We start from the raw sequence: 16971 nt of genomic DNA, 5'->3' as shown, positions 1-16971 counted from the left end.
TGATAAAAACTTCACTGATGTCAAAAAAAAAAAAAAAAAAAAAAACATAAATAAAAGTAAAAGTAAAAAGTGTATATAAGTGAGAACGTCAGTAAGTGTCAATGTAATGTGTGATACATGATAATCAATTTATCTTTGCAAATAATCTTTATTTGTAAAAGAATTTAAACAAAACCTAAATATAAACTATAAAACAAACTCCGTAATCATCACCCACATAAATTCAGCATAGTTATTATATCTTCAAGCAGTAAAATGTGAACTCTTCCAACCTGCAAGACATATTCGTCACAAAAAAGTTAATTTTTAAAAAATTATTATTTATAATTTTAAATTAAAAAATATTGAACATTTATGCACCTCAACAAGCCTAATAGTCCGCCTGTCAAGCATGAATGGGCAAGTCAAGTCGCCTCGAGAAAGGTTAAGTAAGTAACTTAATTTAAAAAATCTAATTAAAAATTTAAATAAATTCTTATAATTTTACACCTAGCCTAGGTTTATCAATCATTCGCATTTATAACTCCCTGCCAGCGAGCTTGTGAATTTATTTATAAAAAACACTTGCTGGTATGACCTAGATAACACGTCAGCTGGCTGCAATTCTTTGGTATTGTTTATTGTTTAGAATTATCCGAAATTTTTCATCGTCATCAGTATTAATATTGCTGATGAGTGAAGACCTACCTCTAGATGTCAGTCGCGTTACACTTTTCATCGAGTAACAATATATATTTAATATAAAAGTGACAATCTAATTATTAAATAATTTTTTTATTTTTCTCAGCTGGCTTAGGCACCAGTACGACCAATTGGTTTGCAAGCTTGATCCCTCCTGAGCAAATCGCTGGAATGCCAGATATTCTTCATGTCACCGAAGAGACTCACCAGCACCAGCTTCACGAGACTGTTTTGGCGACAGAAGTTGATAACAAAGTCAAGACTAAGCTTCTCACCATGTGGAATAATGTTAAATACGGTTTGTGTGAGCATTCACCATTAGAAAAAACAAAACAAGTCTATTATTTTTTTTATTTATTATTTATTATTTTTAAAATTTATTCAAAAATTACCCAAACTATGTACAGTATGATTAGAAGCGTAAAAAACATCACATAGTGACTGCAAGTTGTTAATTAAATAATTAATTAATATTTATTTACAGGATGGGCATCAAAAATAAAAACAAATTTTTCCAAAGAATCACCAGTATGGCTACTAGGCTCCTGTTACTACAAAAAGCCGGAGGAAGCTCTGTCACTGGACAAAGCCTCGGAAGCTGGCTTGGATCCGGACTCGAGTGAGGACGAATCTTTGGCAGAAGATGCGACAATAATGAACGAAGGAATGGACGGGTTCAAACGCGACTTTGTGTCACGATTATGGCTGACTTACCGGAAAGAATTTCCTATTTTAAATGGCTCTACTTATACGACTGATTGCGGGTGGGGCTGTATGCTGAGGAGTGGACAGATGATGCTCGCTCAAGCATTAGTTTGTCATTTTCTTGGCAGAGGTATTCTTGATTATAATAATAATAATGATAAGGCTTGTTATTTATTTGGATTATTTTAAATAAATATATTATTAATAGATTGGAGATGGAGGCCGGACCAGAAGGATGAAATGTGTTTGCAAGATGAAGCTACTCATCGCATGATTATTAAGTGGTTTGGAGACCAGCCTACTGAGCAAACGCCGTTGTCTATTCATACTTTAGTTAAATTCGGAGCGTCGGCGGGGAAAAGGGCTGGAGATTGGTATGGCCCGGCTTCTGTTGCTCATTTACTTAGTCAGGCTGTTAAAGATGCTGCTTTGAGACATGAACAGTTTGAGAATTTGGCTATTTATGTCGCACAAGATTGTGCAGGTACTTTTTGTCATTCATTTTTTTAATTAACATTAATTTAGCAGATAGTTGATAATTTTAAAAATTTCTATAACAAACAAAAATTTTTTTAAATTGACATGTAGAAATTAAAAAAAATTAAAACTGCAATTTTTTAAAAACAATTTTTTGGAACAAATTTATTTGTCAAAAAAAAAATTTTTAAATTGTCAAGTGACAGCTAAATTTAATTTCATATTTTTTACTAAATATTAATATATTATTTCAGTTTATTTAGAAGATGTAAGAAAAGCTTGTGAGAAGCCAGACGGTAGTTGGAGATCATTAGTCCTATTAGTACCTTTACGACTAGGCGCTGATAAATTAAATCCTAATTACGCACCATGTCTAACGGCGCTCCTGCAACTGGACGTTTGTATTGGAGTAATTGGCGGTCGTCCTAAGCACTCATTATACTTCATCGGCTACCAGGAGGACAAACTTATTCACCTAGACCCTCATTATTGCCAAGAAGCTGTTGATGTTTGGAAAGATAATTTTCCTCTTGCCAGTTTTCATTGTTCATCCCCAAGAAAAATGTTACTCTCAAAAATGGACCCTAGTTGCTGCGTGGGATTTTATTTTTCAGACAAACAAGCTTTTGATAAATTTGTTTTGACCATCGAGAGAGTAAGTTTTATTTTTATTTAATTAAAATTATTTATTGTTGCTAATTATCAAAATTTATTGCAGTCTCTAGTGCCTTCAAATCAGAAGGTCGACTATCCGATGTTCTTATTCTGTGAAGGAAGCGGAGATGAAATAAGACGCGGGTATGAAGTTACCGAAGATATGATGGCTACTGCGAATGTAAGTCCCGACCAATTTCCTGCCGATGAATTGCCCTACGAATGCGAGGAATTTGAAGTTCTTTAGTGATCAATCATTGCTCCTCAGTTAATTTTTTTTTAATTAGGTAGTTAGTCATTACAATGAATTATTAATTATTTAAAATAATAATAATTATTTATATTAATTAATGTACTTAAATTTCTAATATAGATCATCCGGAAATAATTTAAATGCTTTCTACGATCTCGTTTTATAATTTTCAGCATTTCATTTAAAATGAATTGTAACAAAATGTTACGAGCGTTATCCATGATTAGATTAATTGAAAATTTTAGAATCTTTTCTATAAAAGAAAAAAAAAAAAAAACAAATGTGATTTTAATCAAAAATTTTTTTCTAAAATAATAGTTTCTTGTAAATATTTATTGATTTTAAGTTACACACTTAATAATCTAAGTTTATTTATTGTCATTATTAAATAATATTACTATTACTTATTTTTTTTTTTTTTTTTTTTTTTAATATTTTTATTTAAATATTATTTGTGTACTAATTCGTACTGCAGATGTAAACATAACTGTTGAATAATTAAGTAAAATTTATGCAAACTTAATTAATTAATAAACTGATTCATTAAAAAAATTATTACAGTCATTATTTATTGTGCGTAACAATTTTTTTTGGTACATATTAAACATTATTTGTACATGTTTGGTAACAATTCACTTTTTGTTGGTTTAAAAAAAATCGCTTGTACTAAAATTAATTAAATTTGATAAAAATTTAAACCCGTAAATTAAAATGAATAATTAATGAAAATAATAATAATTATCATTAATAGTCTAATTAAATCTATTAATTAACTTGTAATAATAATCGTTGTCTTATTGTATCCTGACTAACGTGGTAAGTAACTTAATAAAGTGACTGTAAATTGGTACTGTCGAAAGTACGTAATTGTACAAACAATCTACATCATTTTTTTATAATAGAAAATTAATTATTTAGCAGAGATAAATTTATCAATGTGTACTTTAATCTTAGGCCAAATTTCATTGGTGGTATTTCCTTTGAAATCTCCCACGATACCTAATGTCTTATAATAATTAATAACTGGCTCGGTTTTCAGTACATAATTGTCGAGCCTCTTAGCAACGATTTCTGGTCGGTCGTCGATTCTTTGGCTCAAGGGTTCTCCGGTAACATCATCCTTTCCCTGTAAATAAATAAATAAAATAAATATTATTATTAATTATCAAATACTTTTGTTATCATTTTAGAGACATATGATAATTTAATTACCGGTACTTTAGGATCATTAAAACCAATATTGTAAACACGTCCACTGGGTAGATGTACCCATCTATTACGTACTCGTTCAATTATTACTTCATGGGGTACTATTAAATTTAATACTAAATTAACTGGAAATTTTTCTTGTAATTTTTTTGCTTGTTCTATTGTCCTTGGAAATCCTTAAAAAAAATAATTAGTAATTAATAATAAATTTATAAATTAATTTAATTGTCAAAAACAAATTTTTTTAACATTTTTCAATTTAATTTTAACAATTTAATTAATAATAAATTTTAAAAAAACTTTACCTGTCAAGAAAAATTAAAATTTTTTTTGACATTTTTAAAATTTAATGAAAGCGTAATTAAAATTTTTAATGATAATTAATAATTATCTTACACAAAAATGAAGAAATATTTACCATCTAATAAATAATTAGCACCATTGATAGCACTTATTTCATGCGCAACAAGATCGATAATTAATTCATCAGGTACCAGACTTCCTTCATTCATAAACTTGGAGGCTTGTTTACCTAAGTCTAAAACCGATAAAAAATGAGTACTTATATAATAATAAGATAATGAATATTCATATAAATTGACTAGGTCAATATTGAAATAAAAATAAAAAAAAAACCTATATACCAGTAGCACGTGTCACGTGGTCCCTAAGTTTGTCTCCAGTAGATATGTGACTAACCCCAAAAGTCTTAACAATCCTAGACGACACCGTGCCTTTACCCGATCCCGGTGCTCCGATAATGACAGTGCGAAAAGCAGCGGCCTTGAGAATGTTAGAAAAATGTACCATTTTATTTTCTGTCCTAGTATCGCCTTTTTTTTGGTTGTTCCAGTCTAGAAAAATAGCAAAAGTCAGTAAAAAAATCCATGCTTTCATTCTGGGGATTTTATTTTAAATTTTTTATTTATATTAATTTTAATTGCATTGATAAGATTTTTAAATTAAATTATCTTATTAGCTTACCTTGTCTCGATTGTTGTTTAGAAGAATAAAAACGTAAACAGTAATTTAATTTAACCGGCACGATGATGCATTGCTGGCAGTAGTCTTTAGCGATGGACTGACAGGTAATTTAATGCTGTTTAAGTAGTTTAATAGTTGTGGCGTTATATTATAATTATGAGCTTATGTGCTTTGTGTACTTTACACTTAAATTTTAGTTATAGTTTATTTTGTGACCCTCGACCTAAAGATAAATAGTTGATATTGAAATTAAATGTTATGCGGGTCTTTTGATACTATTTCATTTATGTATCAACTACTTGTACATATAGTTTACTTGTATGACGCAAACTCAATGTACTCTTGAGCCACTCTAATTATTCTTGACTTGTGACTTTTATTGTAATTTACTTTTTTTTATTATGAAGATTAGTTAGCCAATATTTAAAAATTTTAATAATTTATTTTATTGAAAAATTATTTAAAAAAAAATTTCACATGTAAAAAATTTTAAAAATTACATATGCAATTTTTTAAAAATATTTTTTGTTCTAATTTAATTATTAAAAAAAAAAATCAAAAATTAAAAGGTCGGCTAACTTTATTATTGTTTGAAAATATTGTTGAAAATTAAGTTAGCCGACATTTAAAAATTTTAATATAATATAAATTTTTATATTTTACAAGTACAAAATATAAAAAACACTTACATGTGTACAAAAAATTTTTTAAAAATCATCCACTATTTTATTGACAAAGTAGCATTTTATTCAGTATGAAAAGTTAATACATTTTTATATTGGCCTAGGCTTTGTTTTTTGTTTTTTTTTTTTTTTAATAGTGATCTTTAAGCTATTATATTTATTTATTTAAAAAGTAACATTGCGTGAGCGATTATTTGAATTTTTTATTTTATTTTAAAAAATTCAATATTTTTTTGTTACGATTTAGAAACTATAACTCTTCATTAAAATATATTTATATATATATATATATTTATAATCAATGTTCTTATTTATAGAAAAGACGAAAAAAGTTAGCTGGTTTGATTAAAAAATATTCTCTAATTTGAAATTGCTTTTATCTTTAATTATTTTGATTTAGAATTTCGGAGAAACATTAACCAACTTTGCATAAAAAATAATTATAAATTGGTTCCTTAAAAAAATATTTAAAACAATTACGATTTATAAGCAAACGAAAAAAACTCAATTTAAAACGTAATTATCTGATACTAATTAATAATTAATAATTGATAACAAACACAAAGCTTGATATTTATTAGATGAGAATGATGATTAATGATGATGATGATGATGATGTGGCACTGATGAGAAGTCTACCAAAGTTCTCCATCCTTTTCCTTGGCTGGAACCTCGATAACTCGGGGCTTGTCGATTATTCTCGCCGTACGGTTGCCCTTCTCAACGATACCGATGATCCAAGCCTGGTAGCCTTCTTGCTTTTCAATGTCTTTGCAATAAGCGGCTGCTTGTTCTCGGGGCAAGCAGATCAAAAGTCCTCCGCTGGTCTCTGCAGAGTGTCCTTGCAGTAACTGGAACATATTACCGCAAGCTTTTGCGACTGCTGCCATTTTGGCAATCACTGGTAAGTTGTGAATTACAAAGGACACTTCGTTTTTCTGGTGCTTGGCTAAATTCTGCGCGTGGCCGAGCAAGCCGAAACCAGTTACATCTGTTGCTCCGTGAGCGTTGTATTTGTGCATCAGACGGGCAGCTGAAATTAAAAAAAATTAAATTGTTAATTTAATTAATTATTGAACTAGAAAAAATTTTTTTAGTCTTTTAATTATAAAATTAATTTTTGAAATATACAAAAAAAAAAAAAAATAAAAAGAGGGAGAATGAAAAATATTAATACCTATTCTGTTTAATCTGGCCATACTGTCCATCGCTCGTTGATAAGCTTTTCGTACATCATCTTCACTGACAACTAATTTTATTCTGTTCCAACGATCTGGCTGATCTAACCATTGATGAGCATTAACTGCTACTTGGGTACCCAAAGGTTTTGTTAAAACAAGAACATCACCAACAACTGCATTGTCTGGTCTAAAAAAATAATTAAATAAAATTAATAAAAAAAAATTATAAAAACTTACATAATAAAAAATGTAGGAATTATCTGGTAATAATTATTTACAAAAATAATTATAAAAAAAAATATTTCCTTTAATCTGCCTGTATTTCTTTAGAATACTCAATTAATTTAAAGTACCCTACTGTATTTACAGGACATTGTTTTAATGAATACTGATTAATTATCTGATAAAAAAAAATACATACACAATGTATTCATTGGGCTGACAAACAGTAGAAGCAACTCCTCCAATAGTACACCAAGGATTAACAACAGTTTGACCACCTGTGACGGTGGTCCCAGCCTCCAGCGCAGAGTCTTTAAATCCTCTCATGATTAAAGGTACCACGACATCTCGCTCTTTCTCAGTCATCTTGGTGCTCACTCCAAGCAGCATCAGCATATTATCACACTCAGTAACTCCCATCGCGAACAAGTCGCTCAGTACATTTGCGCATGCAATTTTACCTGAATTAAATGGTTAAAAAAAATGAAAATAATTGTTGGAAGGTTTAATTCAAGAGTATACTCCCTGCGATACTCTTACCCATCATGTACGGATCGTCGACTAGTGGGTAGAAGAAGTCTGTCGTTTGCACCAAACTAAGGCCACCGTGTCTTAATGGAGTTACGGAGGAATCCATGCCAATTCCTGAAAAAAATATAAATAATTAATAACTATTATTTAAAATTTAATGAAAAAGAAATTTAGTCAAAAAATTCAAATTTTTTTTTTTTTTTTAATTTTAAGGATAGATAATATTGAATTGATATAAAATTAGGAATGAATATAAAAATTGAATTTATAAAAAATTAACTAATAAATTTAAGTATGATGAATTATTTTAAAAAAAATGTAGAAACCATCTAATAATAATTATTTATGAAAAATAATTATTAATACAAAAATGATTTCTTTTAATTTACCTGTATTTCTTTAGAATACTCAATAAATAAAAAGTACTCTACTGTATTGACAGGATAATGATAAACAAAAAATTTTAATTTCCCACGTAAAATAAAGTTGAGAACCTCTAGTCGGGCGCCAACGTGGCAGCCATATTTTTAAGTACCGTAAAAATAATCATGGGCCCCGAACTTTTGGAACAATGAACTACGCTAGGCGTCCAACAATGACGCCGCGCCAAAATTTCTCAGACCATGTATCAATTTCCGAGAAATAATTTAAATAATATTGATATTGATAATGATAATCAACAATTGATTATCAATTTTTTGAACTTACCAATACGTGGAATAGCCATGTGCATGAAGTGAGCATGTTCATGATCCTGAGCACTACTGTCGTCGGCCTGTAGTCCCTCGAGAAGTTTACCAAGAACTTCCTGAGGGACTTTACACCCTCATCCTTTTAGGTCCGCGAACCGCGTTAAGCGGAAAGTAGGCTCAAGATCATGTGCCACTGGATCAAACGGCCTACGTAATGACAAGGCATTTGGATTACCCCCTAGCTCCAATTGTCCAACAGACAGAGCATCTTGGCTGACTGTCGTCACCTGAATATCCGCCATCTTTCCCTGCGAAACTAAAAAAAATATTTTTAATAATAAGGTTAATGTTTTTTTATCAATTAATTACTCATCAAAATAAAATAAATAAATTTATCTGACAGATTATTATTATTGCAAAGGGCGGATGTAGCTTGAATAAAAAAAAATTAAATTACTTACATCAAAATTAAATGCTACAGCCCTGGAAATTTATGATAGTGTGTCTTTGTCACTCACCGTAATAAATGATTGGTATCTTGCTTTAATTTTTAGACGAAAATGTTGAGTACCTCCGCCACTGGTGGGTTCTCACTCAGTAGTAGCGTCTTCACTTTGCTCTGTATCTACTCGGGTGAGCCTTCCGGTCTCCTACCAACAGACAGCCACTGGCACAGTGTCTTCACAACAGAAACGGTCAATAGGTTAGCAACAGCGATCACACGGGCGTCGAGTAACCGGGATCAACGACAAATGCTAAATGCACCGACGCTGTAATGCTTCAAGATAAAACCCTCGGCTTGCTAAATTTTATCCCACCTTACTAATTGCTTTTTTTCTATTGGCTGGCTTAAAACCGCGCAAGCGCACTTCATTTTGTTTCTGCTTTTCTATTGGTTCATTCAAAAAGGCGCATGCGCAGTAGTTTTTACTCGCCAGGCTTGTCTTCCGCACTTCGGGGACCAAAGCCTTGAAAATAAAATTTGGAAGTCGTTTTTAATATTTCAATTAAAATTTATTTTATAATTATTTCGATTATTTTATTAATTAAAGTAAAAAAAATTTTAATTAAAAAATTACTGTTTCAAAATAGTTATTTAATAAAATATGAAGAATTTTTTAAAATTTTGCGCGCTTTTTGATGCGCCATCTATATTTACAAAATTAAAAATGGCGGATTCAGACTTAAATGTCATAATAAATAAGACAATGAAGTTAATTGACATTAAAAATATTTAATTAATTTTATAGTAACAAAATTATTATGAAAAAAATTTAACAAAAAAATTCCATATGTAAAAATTAAAAAAAAATAATTCATGGAATATTTTTATTGTAATTGATGTGTTCTAAGAATTAAAAAAATTGACAGTTGTCATTCATTACATTGTTATTGTTACAATTGTAATTATTAACTAATTAATCATCATTAATTACTCAATAATTTATATTATTTTGTTTTTTATTTTTCAGTCATCTCTCTGGTGAAGATTGTTGATAATACAAACAATAAAATTATCAATAATCGGTCAGTGTCAAAAGTCTTTAATTTTTTTTACTGTTATCATGATGATTATCATTATATGTATGTATTGCTTGTTTTTTAATAAGATAAACGAGCTAAACGAGTTACAGTTCACCAGTATGCTATCAAATATTGCGCTGATATTCTTCAGTAAGCTGTTCAGGAAGTATTATCATAAAATAAACTCATCATGGCTTTACTTGCACGAACCTACGAGGTATTTATGATTATTATTTTATAAATAGACTATTTATATTTTTATTTACATCTAGTTTGACATTTATTTATATTTTTCATTTAATCTTTAAAGTTTTTGTCCTCCTTTTTTTAATTTAAAAAAAATATGAAGAAATATGTTACTAATAATTCTATCCAATTATTTAAATTTAATAATTATTTTTTTTTATCAATTATTTGTGACAATATATTAATAAAAAAAAATTTTTTTTCCTTTATAATAACATAAAAATATAAATTTAAAAATCATATGATAATCTTATTTATATATGTTAATTTTTTATTGTCAACATTTTAACAACTCGTCCTTGAAAGCTAATAAAATAGATTAAATTACAATTTAAAATTGTACCATCATGCTGGTATCATAAAAGCTACGTTACATAATATATGAAATATATTAAAATATAAAAATCAATTGTACAATTAAAAAAAAAAAAATAATCGCGAGTTAATTTTATCAGCCGGCTATCAATTGAAATAATTAATGAGCTTAATTTTTTTTTGCAGATGAATATGATAAAAAGATCGTTCAGCAGCGCTGTTCCAACTGTTAAAATGTTCATAGATGGCAAATTCGTTGGTAACTATTTTTTATAATTGATAAGAAATTTTATTCAATGAATTAAAAATTAACTGATTTTTAATTTTAATAATAAATAATGATCTTCATTTTAATAGAGTCTAAAAGCACGGAATTTATTGATGTGCATGACCCAGCAACGAATAAATTACTGTGTCGTACTCCCAAGTCGACAAAAGCCGAGATGGAGAGTGCTGTAGCAAGCGCTAAAAATGCTTATGAAAAATGGCGAGACACCAGCGTTTTAACGCGACAAACACTTATGCTTAAATACCAAGCTCTAATTCGTGAACATTCGGTACAAAATATTAAAATTAAAATAAATAAAACTAAAATTACCAGACATCTGTTCATTTTTGAATTTTTACAACAATTAATTTTCTACCAAGAAAACATTTTAAAAAAAATTTTTTTGCAATCATTATTGTTACTAACATTAAAAATTAAATTTCAGAAAGAGATAGCTGCTAATTTGGTAAAAGAAAATGGAAAAACAATGGCTGATGCCGAAGGAGATGTTCTTCGTGGTTTACGTAAGTATGAAGTAGAAAAATATTTATTAATAGATTTATAAAAATAAATACATCTTTAATATCAAAAAATAATCTGACCTAGTATAAATAAATACTAGATACTATACCCATTTTTTTTTACAAAATTTTCCTTACTCAAATATTTATTAATATTAAATAAAATATTAATTTACAGAGGTGGTAGATGCCTGCGCAGCGATTCCAACCCTCCAGATGGGTGAATCAACCCCAAACGTCGCCAAAGATATGGACATAATATCCTACAAAATACCTCTAGGAGTAACAGCGTCAATTTGTCCGTTTAACTTCCCAGCGATGATTCCCCTGTGGTCATTCCCCGTCTCAGTGGCCTGCGGTAACGCCGCAATCCTAAAACCCTCTGAAAGAGTTCCTGGAGCATCGATGATCCTCGCGGAGTTGTTCACCAAAGCCGAAGCGCCTCCAGGGCTGTTGAACATCATCCATGGGCAGCATGCAGCAGTCGATTTCATCTGCGAGCACCCAGACATCCGCGCAGTTTCTTTTGTAGGCTCAGACCAGGCTGGAAAATATATTTACAAGCAAAGTAGCGCTCACGGCAAACGCGTCCAGTGTAATATGGCCGCCAAGAACCACTGCATCGTGATGCCTGATGCTAACAAGAACAAAACAGTATCTCAGATAGTCGGTGCAGCCTTTGGAGCTGCTGGTCAGCGCTGTATGGCTCTGTCGGTGGCTGTCTTCGTAGGAAAAGCTCAAAAGTGGATCCCAGATATTGTGGCAGCCGCCAAACAGTTGAAAGTCAATGCTGGACATGTTCCTGACGCTGATTTGGGCCCTGTTATCTCTCCGCAGTCAAAAGAACGCATTCACAGTTTAATTGAGTCGGGAGTTAAAGAAGGCGCTAAGCTGGATCTTGATGGTCGAGGGATTGTTGTTCCTGGTTATGAAAATGGTAATTTCGTCGGGCCAACTGTGCTTTCTGGTGTTAAGGTAATTTTATAAAGAGTTATCTAAATTCTGAATTAATTTAAAATATTTTTTTTTTTTTTTTGATGATAGAAAACAATATTTAAAAATAACATTGCGTTTTTTGACCTTTAAAAATTGAAAGACTTTTATTTTTACATTTATAAAAAATTTTGAAAGTTTTCCAGTGAAATATTCTGCTATTCATCAATACTTATCTCTCATTTTAGTCGAACATGAAATGCTACACTGAAGAAATCTTCGGACCAGTTTTGTCATGTATGTTCGCTGATACTCTTGATGAAGCTATAAAAATAATAAATGGCAGTCCTTATGGTAATGGTACTGCTGTTTTTACAACAAATGGAGCGACAGCCCGTAGCTTTATCAATAGAATAGAAGCAGGACAAGTAGGTGTTAATGTACCAATACCAGTACCTTTACCGATGTTTAGTTTTACCGGCAACAAAGGATCTTTCCTCGGTGACAATCACTTTTATGGAAAATACGTAAGTTTGCAATATAAATATAAATATAAATTTATATTTATTATTCGTATTTTAATTATTAACTATTGACTATCGACTATTGATTATTGATAACTTACTTATGCTCTAGGGAATAAATTTCCATACACAAACGAAAACAGTAACCCAGCTATGGAGATCTGAAGATACAACCGATATCACGTCTTCCACAGCGATGCCAACAATGCAATAAATATCAATACTACGAAAAATAATATTTATATCTTAAACTCAGGGATTTGTAAAAGGTTTTTTTTTTATTCAAGTTCTTCAACTTCTCCATCTAGAATTTAAAATAATTAATGTACTTTTTATAATTAACAAAAATATAAAATGCATTTAATTTTAATATATACCAATGTCAACAGACTCTTGTGTGTATTATGTTGTAAAAAAAAATATTTAAATGTCAAAGGGCATTTAAATCCCTGGGTATTAACGCGAAACACTGAGCGCAAGCGCGTTTTATTCTTCTCTTATATTATTATATATTAACTTGCATTCGATTCTCTGCTCTGGCCCTTGGGTGAAACGCATCTGCGCCTTCCTGGTGCAAGCCCTCACCGCAGATCAGCTCCACTACATTCCAGAGAGTCTTCTTTACAGTCTCGGATCTTCAAGTACTTCTAGCGATTTAACGCTATTTTTTATTCATTTAATTGCTAATTAAATTACCTCTCGTAAGTAATTTATAAAAAAAAAACCCTACAAGGTATTTTTATTTTTTTCTTTTATTTTTATTTTTATTTATTAATTATTTTTGGTGTAAATAACTGAGGACTGTTTATTTGGCAGGTGAAAATGTACAAGACAGTTCGCAAGGGAGATGCGAGTCTCCAATACACAATTTTACCGCAAACGGACCAATTTTTCGACAACGGTCCTCCGATGACACCTCCTCCATCGCCCTCGGCACGTGATAATAATTGTCTCCGGAGTGTTTATAAATATTTAACTACTGTGAAGGTTATTCTATACAAGCTTATTATTCCCGCTATTATTATTTGTATGTGCGTTTGGACTATCATCATTATTTTAAGTGAAACTTATGCATCTAATAGTACCAGATACGATGATGATGATTACATCGATGTTGATGATGATCACACGGTGTCTCAATTAGTTGCTAATCCTATTAATATTCATAATAATATCTACAATAATAGTAACAGCAATAATATTAGTGTTAATGATATGGACAATACGACTGAATTTATAACACTAACTAGCGAGGCTTTTAATAATTACGAGACTACTGCTGATAATTACACTAGTTCAGGTAATTGTAAGCTTTTTTGGTGTTTTTAAATGGGTTTTATACACTTAGAAGGCTGAAAAAAATTTTTTAACAAGAATTTTTTTATAATTGAAGTACATGTAGTAATTTTGAACTTTAATATTAATTTTTTTTTTTAAATAATTATTTTTTTAAGATCTTCTTAAAAAAGTGTCTTTTGGTGAGCACGATATCTTTAATTAAAATCATTAATATTAAAAAATTTTTCAAATATCAAAAAAAATTTTTATTTCTGATAAAAATCTAAGTGCTAAATTTTTTTATAAAAATATAAAATATTTATTTTATTTTTTATTTATTTATTTAAAAATAAATTTCTACGACATTATTAATTTATAAATTAATAAAAAAATTATTAAAATTTCAGATGAATTAGCACCAGAAATAACAGAAGAAATAAACATAAAAATAGAATCAACAACTTCATTACTGCTATCATCATTGCTATCAGTTGAGACATCACCACCGACTCCAGAAACAAGCTCGAAAGTCCAGACCGAGTTCACTGACCCAGCAACAACAACAACAACAACAGCAACTACTTCTGGAAGCTCGACGGGTACTTATAAAAAAGCTAAGATGCCACGTGTGACTCTTAAACTACGTGAGAACGAAACAATACCGCAGATGTACATGAAAGCGGGTATTGCATCTTATAAGAAAGGAAATATTACCACAAGTGTACTTGCACATGGTCTCAGTCTCGAGGGGTTGATATTCAAGACACCTGAGGGTACTATTAAGCCGTGGAAAGACAAATGGCCATTTGGCGAGTCCTCACTCTACAAAGATTACAGCCAGTGGAAGGTAATTTCCTTTTTTTTTTTTCAAGTAGGGTGTAATTATAAATTTAAATACTGCTAAGTTTGTTTTTGATATTTATTATCATAATTACTGTTATTATTGTTCCTGTAATTATTGTTTATACTATGTGTGAAGCAATGCCGACCATAATATTTATATTTATACCTCAGCTTATTAGCATTGAGATTTAAAGTCGGCTGTAACTAGAGAGTACCTCAGCTGCACGAACACGTACTGGCTTAAGCGTCACGAAAGTCTTGCGAACGATTGCGAACAAAATATTGATTTCGCTGCAGCTTACATATAACAAGTGTTTTTTTTTTTTTTTTTTTTTTTTTTTAAATTAATCTATATTATTAAGAAGATGAACAAAATTTTGTAGTCAGTGTATTTCGTGTGAGTACTAATATTTTTTTTTCTTTTAATATTTTCAGAAAATAAGCGAATTTCATCAGCAGATGTTCGCGATTCTGGTGACACTGATGGCAATATCAATTTTAATATTCTGTATATTGACTGTAGTGCAGCTTAAGGCTCATCGTCGTAAATGTCAAACTGTTGAAGAGCCACTTTTGAATGAAAAGCAAGATGAAGAAGAAGTAGATCATAGATCGAAGCTACTTGACTCAGAAACTAAAGACGATAGTAACTAAAAAAAGTATTTGCTATAATAATAATAATAATAATAATAATAATAATAATAATAATGATTTTTAAAATTATTATTATCGTTATTTATTTTTTTTTTTTTTAATTATATTTAATAAAAAATTGACGTGGAGGCTAATTTCGCGTTTCGACAATTACAATTAATCATTAATTAAATTCATGAAGAAAAATGAATAAATATAAACTTATATATAATATAATATATAAAGATATATTGAAATAAAGCATGATAAAAAATTAAGAAATAAAATAATCGAAGTAATAAGATGATGATCAGCGAGGAATTGTGCAATTAGGTTGTCACAGTATATGACTGAAGAAATAATAACTAAATTAATAAGCATATCTGATGTGATTCACAAGTTTAAATTATTTATAATAATAATTATTAATAGCACTTGGTTAAATGATTTAATCTTTTTCGATTGCAATGTACAAATTATCCTTCATATTATAAATATGTGTATATATTTTTATGCACTTCCAAAATGGCGATAATTATCAGAGTAGAAAAAAAAATATTTAAATTGAATATTTATATTTATTTACTGAATTATAATTACTATTACAATTATTTTGGTTAATAATAGTGTAAGGTAGTTTTATAATAAAAATAAAAAAAAATAAATTGAAATATTTTATTAACTTTTAAAACAATTAGATATCAGATAAAATTTTTTTATTTAGTTATAATTATAAATAATAAATAAATAAAAAAAAAAGTAATTAAAATAATTAATTACGCTCAAAGAAAAGAGTTTTATTGATAATATCAGGGATGGTTATATTTTGAATAATTATATTTAAATCGATATTTTTATTATTTTTATGCACTATATACTTTTTACTATTGTAAATAATCAGCAATCACATAATCAGAATTATAAAAATAACTAATATATATTATAATAAATATATATCACTAAAAAATATTTATTAATTGCGAGACCATTATGTTGATATGAATTATCACGGGATTAAGAAATTGTATGATAATTTTATTTGGTATTCATTATCGCTTAGGACACGTATTTAATATTTTAATGTAAATAATAAGTAAATATTGTTTATTGTTATAACTATGTGTATGTAACACATTTAATATTTAATGTTCATTTATTGCATGCATTGGCATATTATCTTAATATATAAATAAATAAAATAAAGTATTAGAAAAAAAATATATATTAATATAAATATACATATATATTTAATTAATGGGATTTAATATATATTATCATTTGAGTAAGACTTTAGCTCACGCTTTAACAATTAACACAGATTAAGTGACTGCTAGATGTAATGATAATAAAATGATAATTAAATGATTTCTTCTTTACTTGTCATTTAAAATATTCCATTTTATTATTTACCTTTGTAATTATTTAAAAAAATTTTTTTACAGTGTAAAATTTAATTTAAATTATTTTTAAATATTAAACATATAAAATTTAATAATTAATTAAATTAATTAATTTTATATTCTTTCTTCTGTGATAAAAATTTAAAATTTTAATCTTCAGCCGCGCTTTTAAGTGCGCATGCACAGTGTCGTCCCGCGTATGCGCAGAAAAAAA

At 29.0% G+C, this 16971-nt stretch overlaps 5 protein-coding genes across 7 annotated transcripts; 3 read left to right on the top strand and 2 right to left on the bottom strand.

The window, feature by feature from the left end:
• Positions 1-36: 36 nt before the first annotated feature.
• Atg4b (Autophagy-related 4b) lies at positions 37-2911 on the top strand. Its single transcript, XM_074256883.1, has 6 exons — positions 37-428; positions 788-979; positions 1166-1516; positions 1595-1870; positions 2118-2518; positions 2582-2911. The coding sequence occupies exons 1-6, from the start codon at positions 392-394 to the stop codon at positions 2762-2764; spliced, it is 1440 nt and encodes a 479-aa protein (XP_074112984.1). The 5' UTR covers positions 37-391; the 3' UTR covers positions 2765-2911.
• Positions 2912-3322: 411 nt separating this feature from the next.
• On the bottom strand, positions 3323-5339 carry Ak3 (Adenylate kinase 3). Its single transcript, XM_074256890.1, has 5 exons — positions 4964-5339; positions 4624-4833; positions 4398-4517; positions 3983-4155; positions 3323-3896 (listed from the first exon to the last, which is right to left on the bottom strand). The coding sequence occupies exons 2-5, from the start codon at positions 4787-4789 to the stop codon at positions 3681-3683; spliced, it is 675 nt and encodes a 224-aa protein (XP_074112991.1). The 5' UTR covers positions 4790-4833; positions 4964-5339; the 3' UTR covers positions 3323-3680.
• Positions 5340-5687: 348 nt separating this feature from the next.
• On the bottom strand, positions 5688-9026 carry Sps1 (inactive selenide, water dikinase). Of its 2 annotated transcripts, none has more exons than XM_074256887.1 (6): positions 8734-9026; positions 8289-8588; positions 7590-7694; positions 7249-7510; positions 6824-7014; positions 5688-6679 (listed from the first exon to the last, which is right to left on the bottom strand). In XM_074256887.1, exons 2-6 carry the CDS (start codon positions 8572-8574, stop codon positions 6282-6284), a joined length of 1242 nt encoding a protein of 413 aa, XP_074112988.1. In that variant the 5' UTR covers positions 8575-8588; positions 8734-9026; the 3' UTR covers positions 5688-6281. The 2 variants fall into 2 exon arrangements, with proteins under 2 accessions (XP_074112988.1, XP_074112986.1); XM_074256885.1 differs by having other exon boundaries at positions 8791-9026.
• A 787-nt stretch (positions 9027-9813) lies between these two features.
• LOC141535636 (putative methylmalonate-semialdehyde/malonate-semialdehyde dehydrogenase [acylating], mitochondrial) lies at positions 9814-12993 on the top strand. The gene is made up of 7 exons (XM_074255651.1): positions 9814-10013; positions 10544-10616; positions 10715-10914; positions 11071-11149; positions 11325-12121; positions 12328-12606; positions 12716-12993. The coding sequence occupies exons 1-7, from the start codon at positions 9987-9989 to the stop codon at positions 12815-12817; spliced, it is 1557 nt and encodes a 518-aa protein (XP_074111752.1). The 5' UTR covers positions 9814-9986; the 3' UTR covers positions 12818-12993.
• Positions 12994-13138: 145 nt separating this feature from the next.
• Positions 13139-16722, top strand: LOC141535637 (uncharacterized). Of its 2 annotated transcripts, none has more exons than XM_074255652.1 (4): positions 13139-13304; positions 13420-13903; positions 14289-14728; positions 15160-16722. In XM_074255652.1, the coding sequence occupies exons 2-4, from the start codon at positions 13426-13428 to the stop codon at positions 15376-15378; spliced, it is 1137 nt and encodes a 378-aa protein (XP_074111753.1). In that variant the 5' UTR covers positions 13139-13304; positions 13420-13425; the 3' UTR covers positions 15379-16722. The 2 variants fall into 2 exon arrangements, with proteins under 2 accessions (XP_074111753.1, XP_074111756.1); XM_074255655.1 differs by having other exon boundaries at positions 13139-13336.
• The last annotated feature ends 249 nt before the right edge of the window (positions 16723-16971 follow it).

Source organism: Cotesia typhae, unplaced genomic scaffold (genome assembly GCF_013202065.1).
Source record: "Cotesia typhae breed Kobodo isofemale line unplaced genomic scaffold, CoteBio_Ctyphae scaffold_152, whole genome shotgun sequence".
In the NCBI taxonomy this organism is placed as follows: Eukaryota; Metazoa; Arthropoda; class Insecta; order Hymenoptera; family Braconidae; genus Cotesia; species Cotesia typhae.
Note: the sequence above shows the minus strand (reverse complement) of the source record. Positions and strands in the feature narration are given on the sequence as shown.

Excerpts from the sequence above, each read along its gene's own strand:
- LOC141535637 (XM_074255652.1), top strand. The coding sequence starts at position 13,426 with ATGTACAAGACAGTTCGCAAGGGAGATGCGAGTCTCCAATACACAATT. Across the intron at positions 13,904-14,288 it reads TGATAATTACACTAGTTCAG|ATGAATTAGCACCAGAAATA; the intron begins GTAATTGTAAGC and ends TTAAAATTTCAG. Across the intron at positions 14,729-15,159 it reads AAGATTACAGCCAGTGGAAG|AAAATAAGCGAATTTCATCA; the intron begins GTAATTTCCTTT and ends TAATATTTTCAG.
- Ak3 (XM_074256890.1), bottom strand. The coding sequence starts at position 4,789 with ATGGTACATTTTTCTAACATTCTCAAGGCCGCTGCTTTTCGCACTGTC. Across the intron at positions 4,156-4,397 it reads TGCTAATTATTTATTAGATG|GATTTCCAAGGACAATAGAA; the intron begins GTAAATATTTCT and ends ATTTTTTTTAAG. Across the intron at positions 3,897-3,982 it reads TTAATGATCCTAAAGTACCG|GGAAAGGATGATGTTACCGG; the intron begins GTAATTAAATTA and ends ATTTATTTACAG.
- LOC141535636 (XM_074255651.1), top strand. The coding sequence starts at position 9,987 with ATGGCTTTACTTGCACGAACCTACGAG. Across the intron at positions 10,014-10,543 it reads TACTTGCACGAACCTACGAG|ATGAATATGATAAAAAGATC; the intron begins GTATTTATGATT and ends TTTTTTTTGCAG. Across the intron at positions 10,915-11,070 it reads CTCTAATTCGTGAACATTCG|AAAGAGATAGCTGCTAATTT; the intron begins GTACAAAATATT and ends ATTAAATTTCAG.
- Atg4b (XM_074256883.1), top strand. The coding sequence starts at position 392 with ATGAATGGGCAAGTCAAGTCGCCTCGAGAAAGGTTAA. Across the intron at positions 429-787 it reads GTCGCCTCGAGAAAGGTTAA|CTGGCTTAGGCACCAGTACG; the intron begins GTAAGTAACTTA and ends TATTTTTCTCAG. Across the intron at positions 1,517-1,594 it reads TTGTCATTTTCTTGGCAGAG|ATTGGAGATGGAGGCCGGAC; the intron begins GTATTCTTGATT and ends TATTATTAATAG.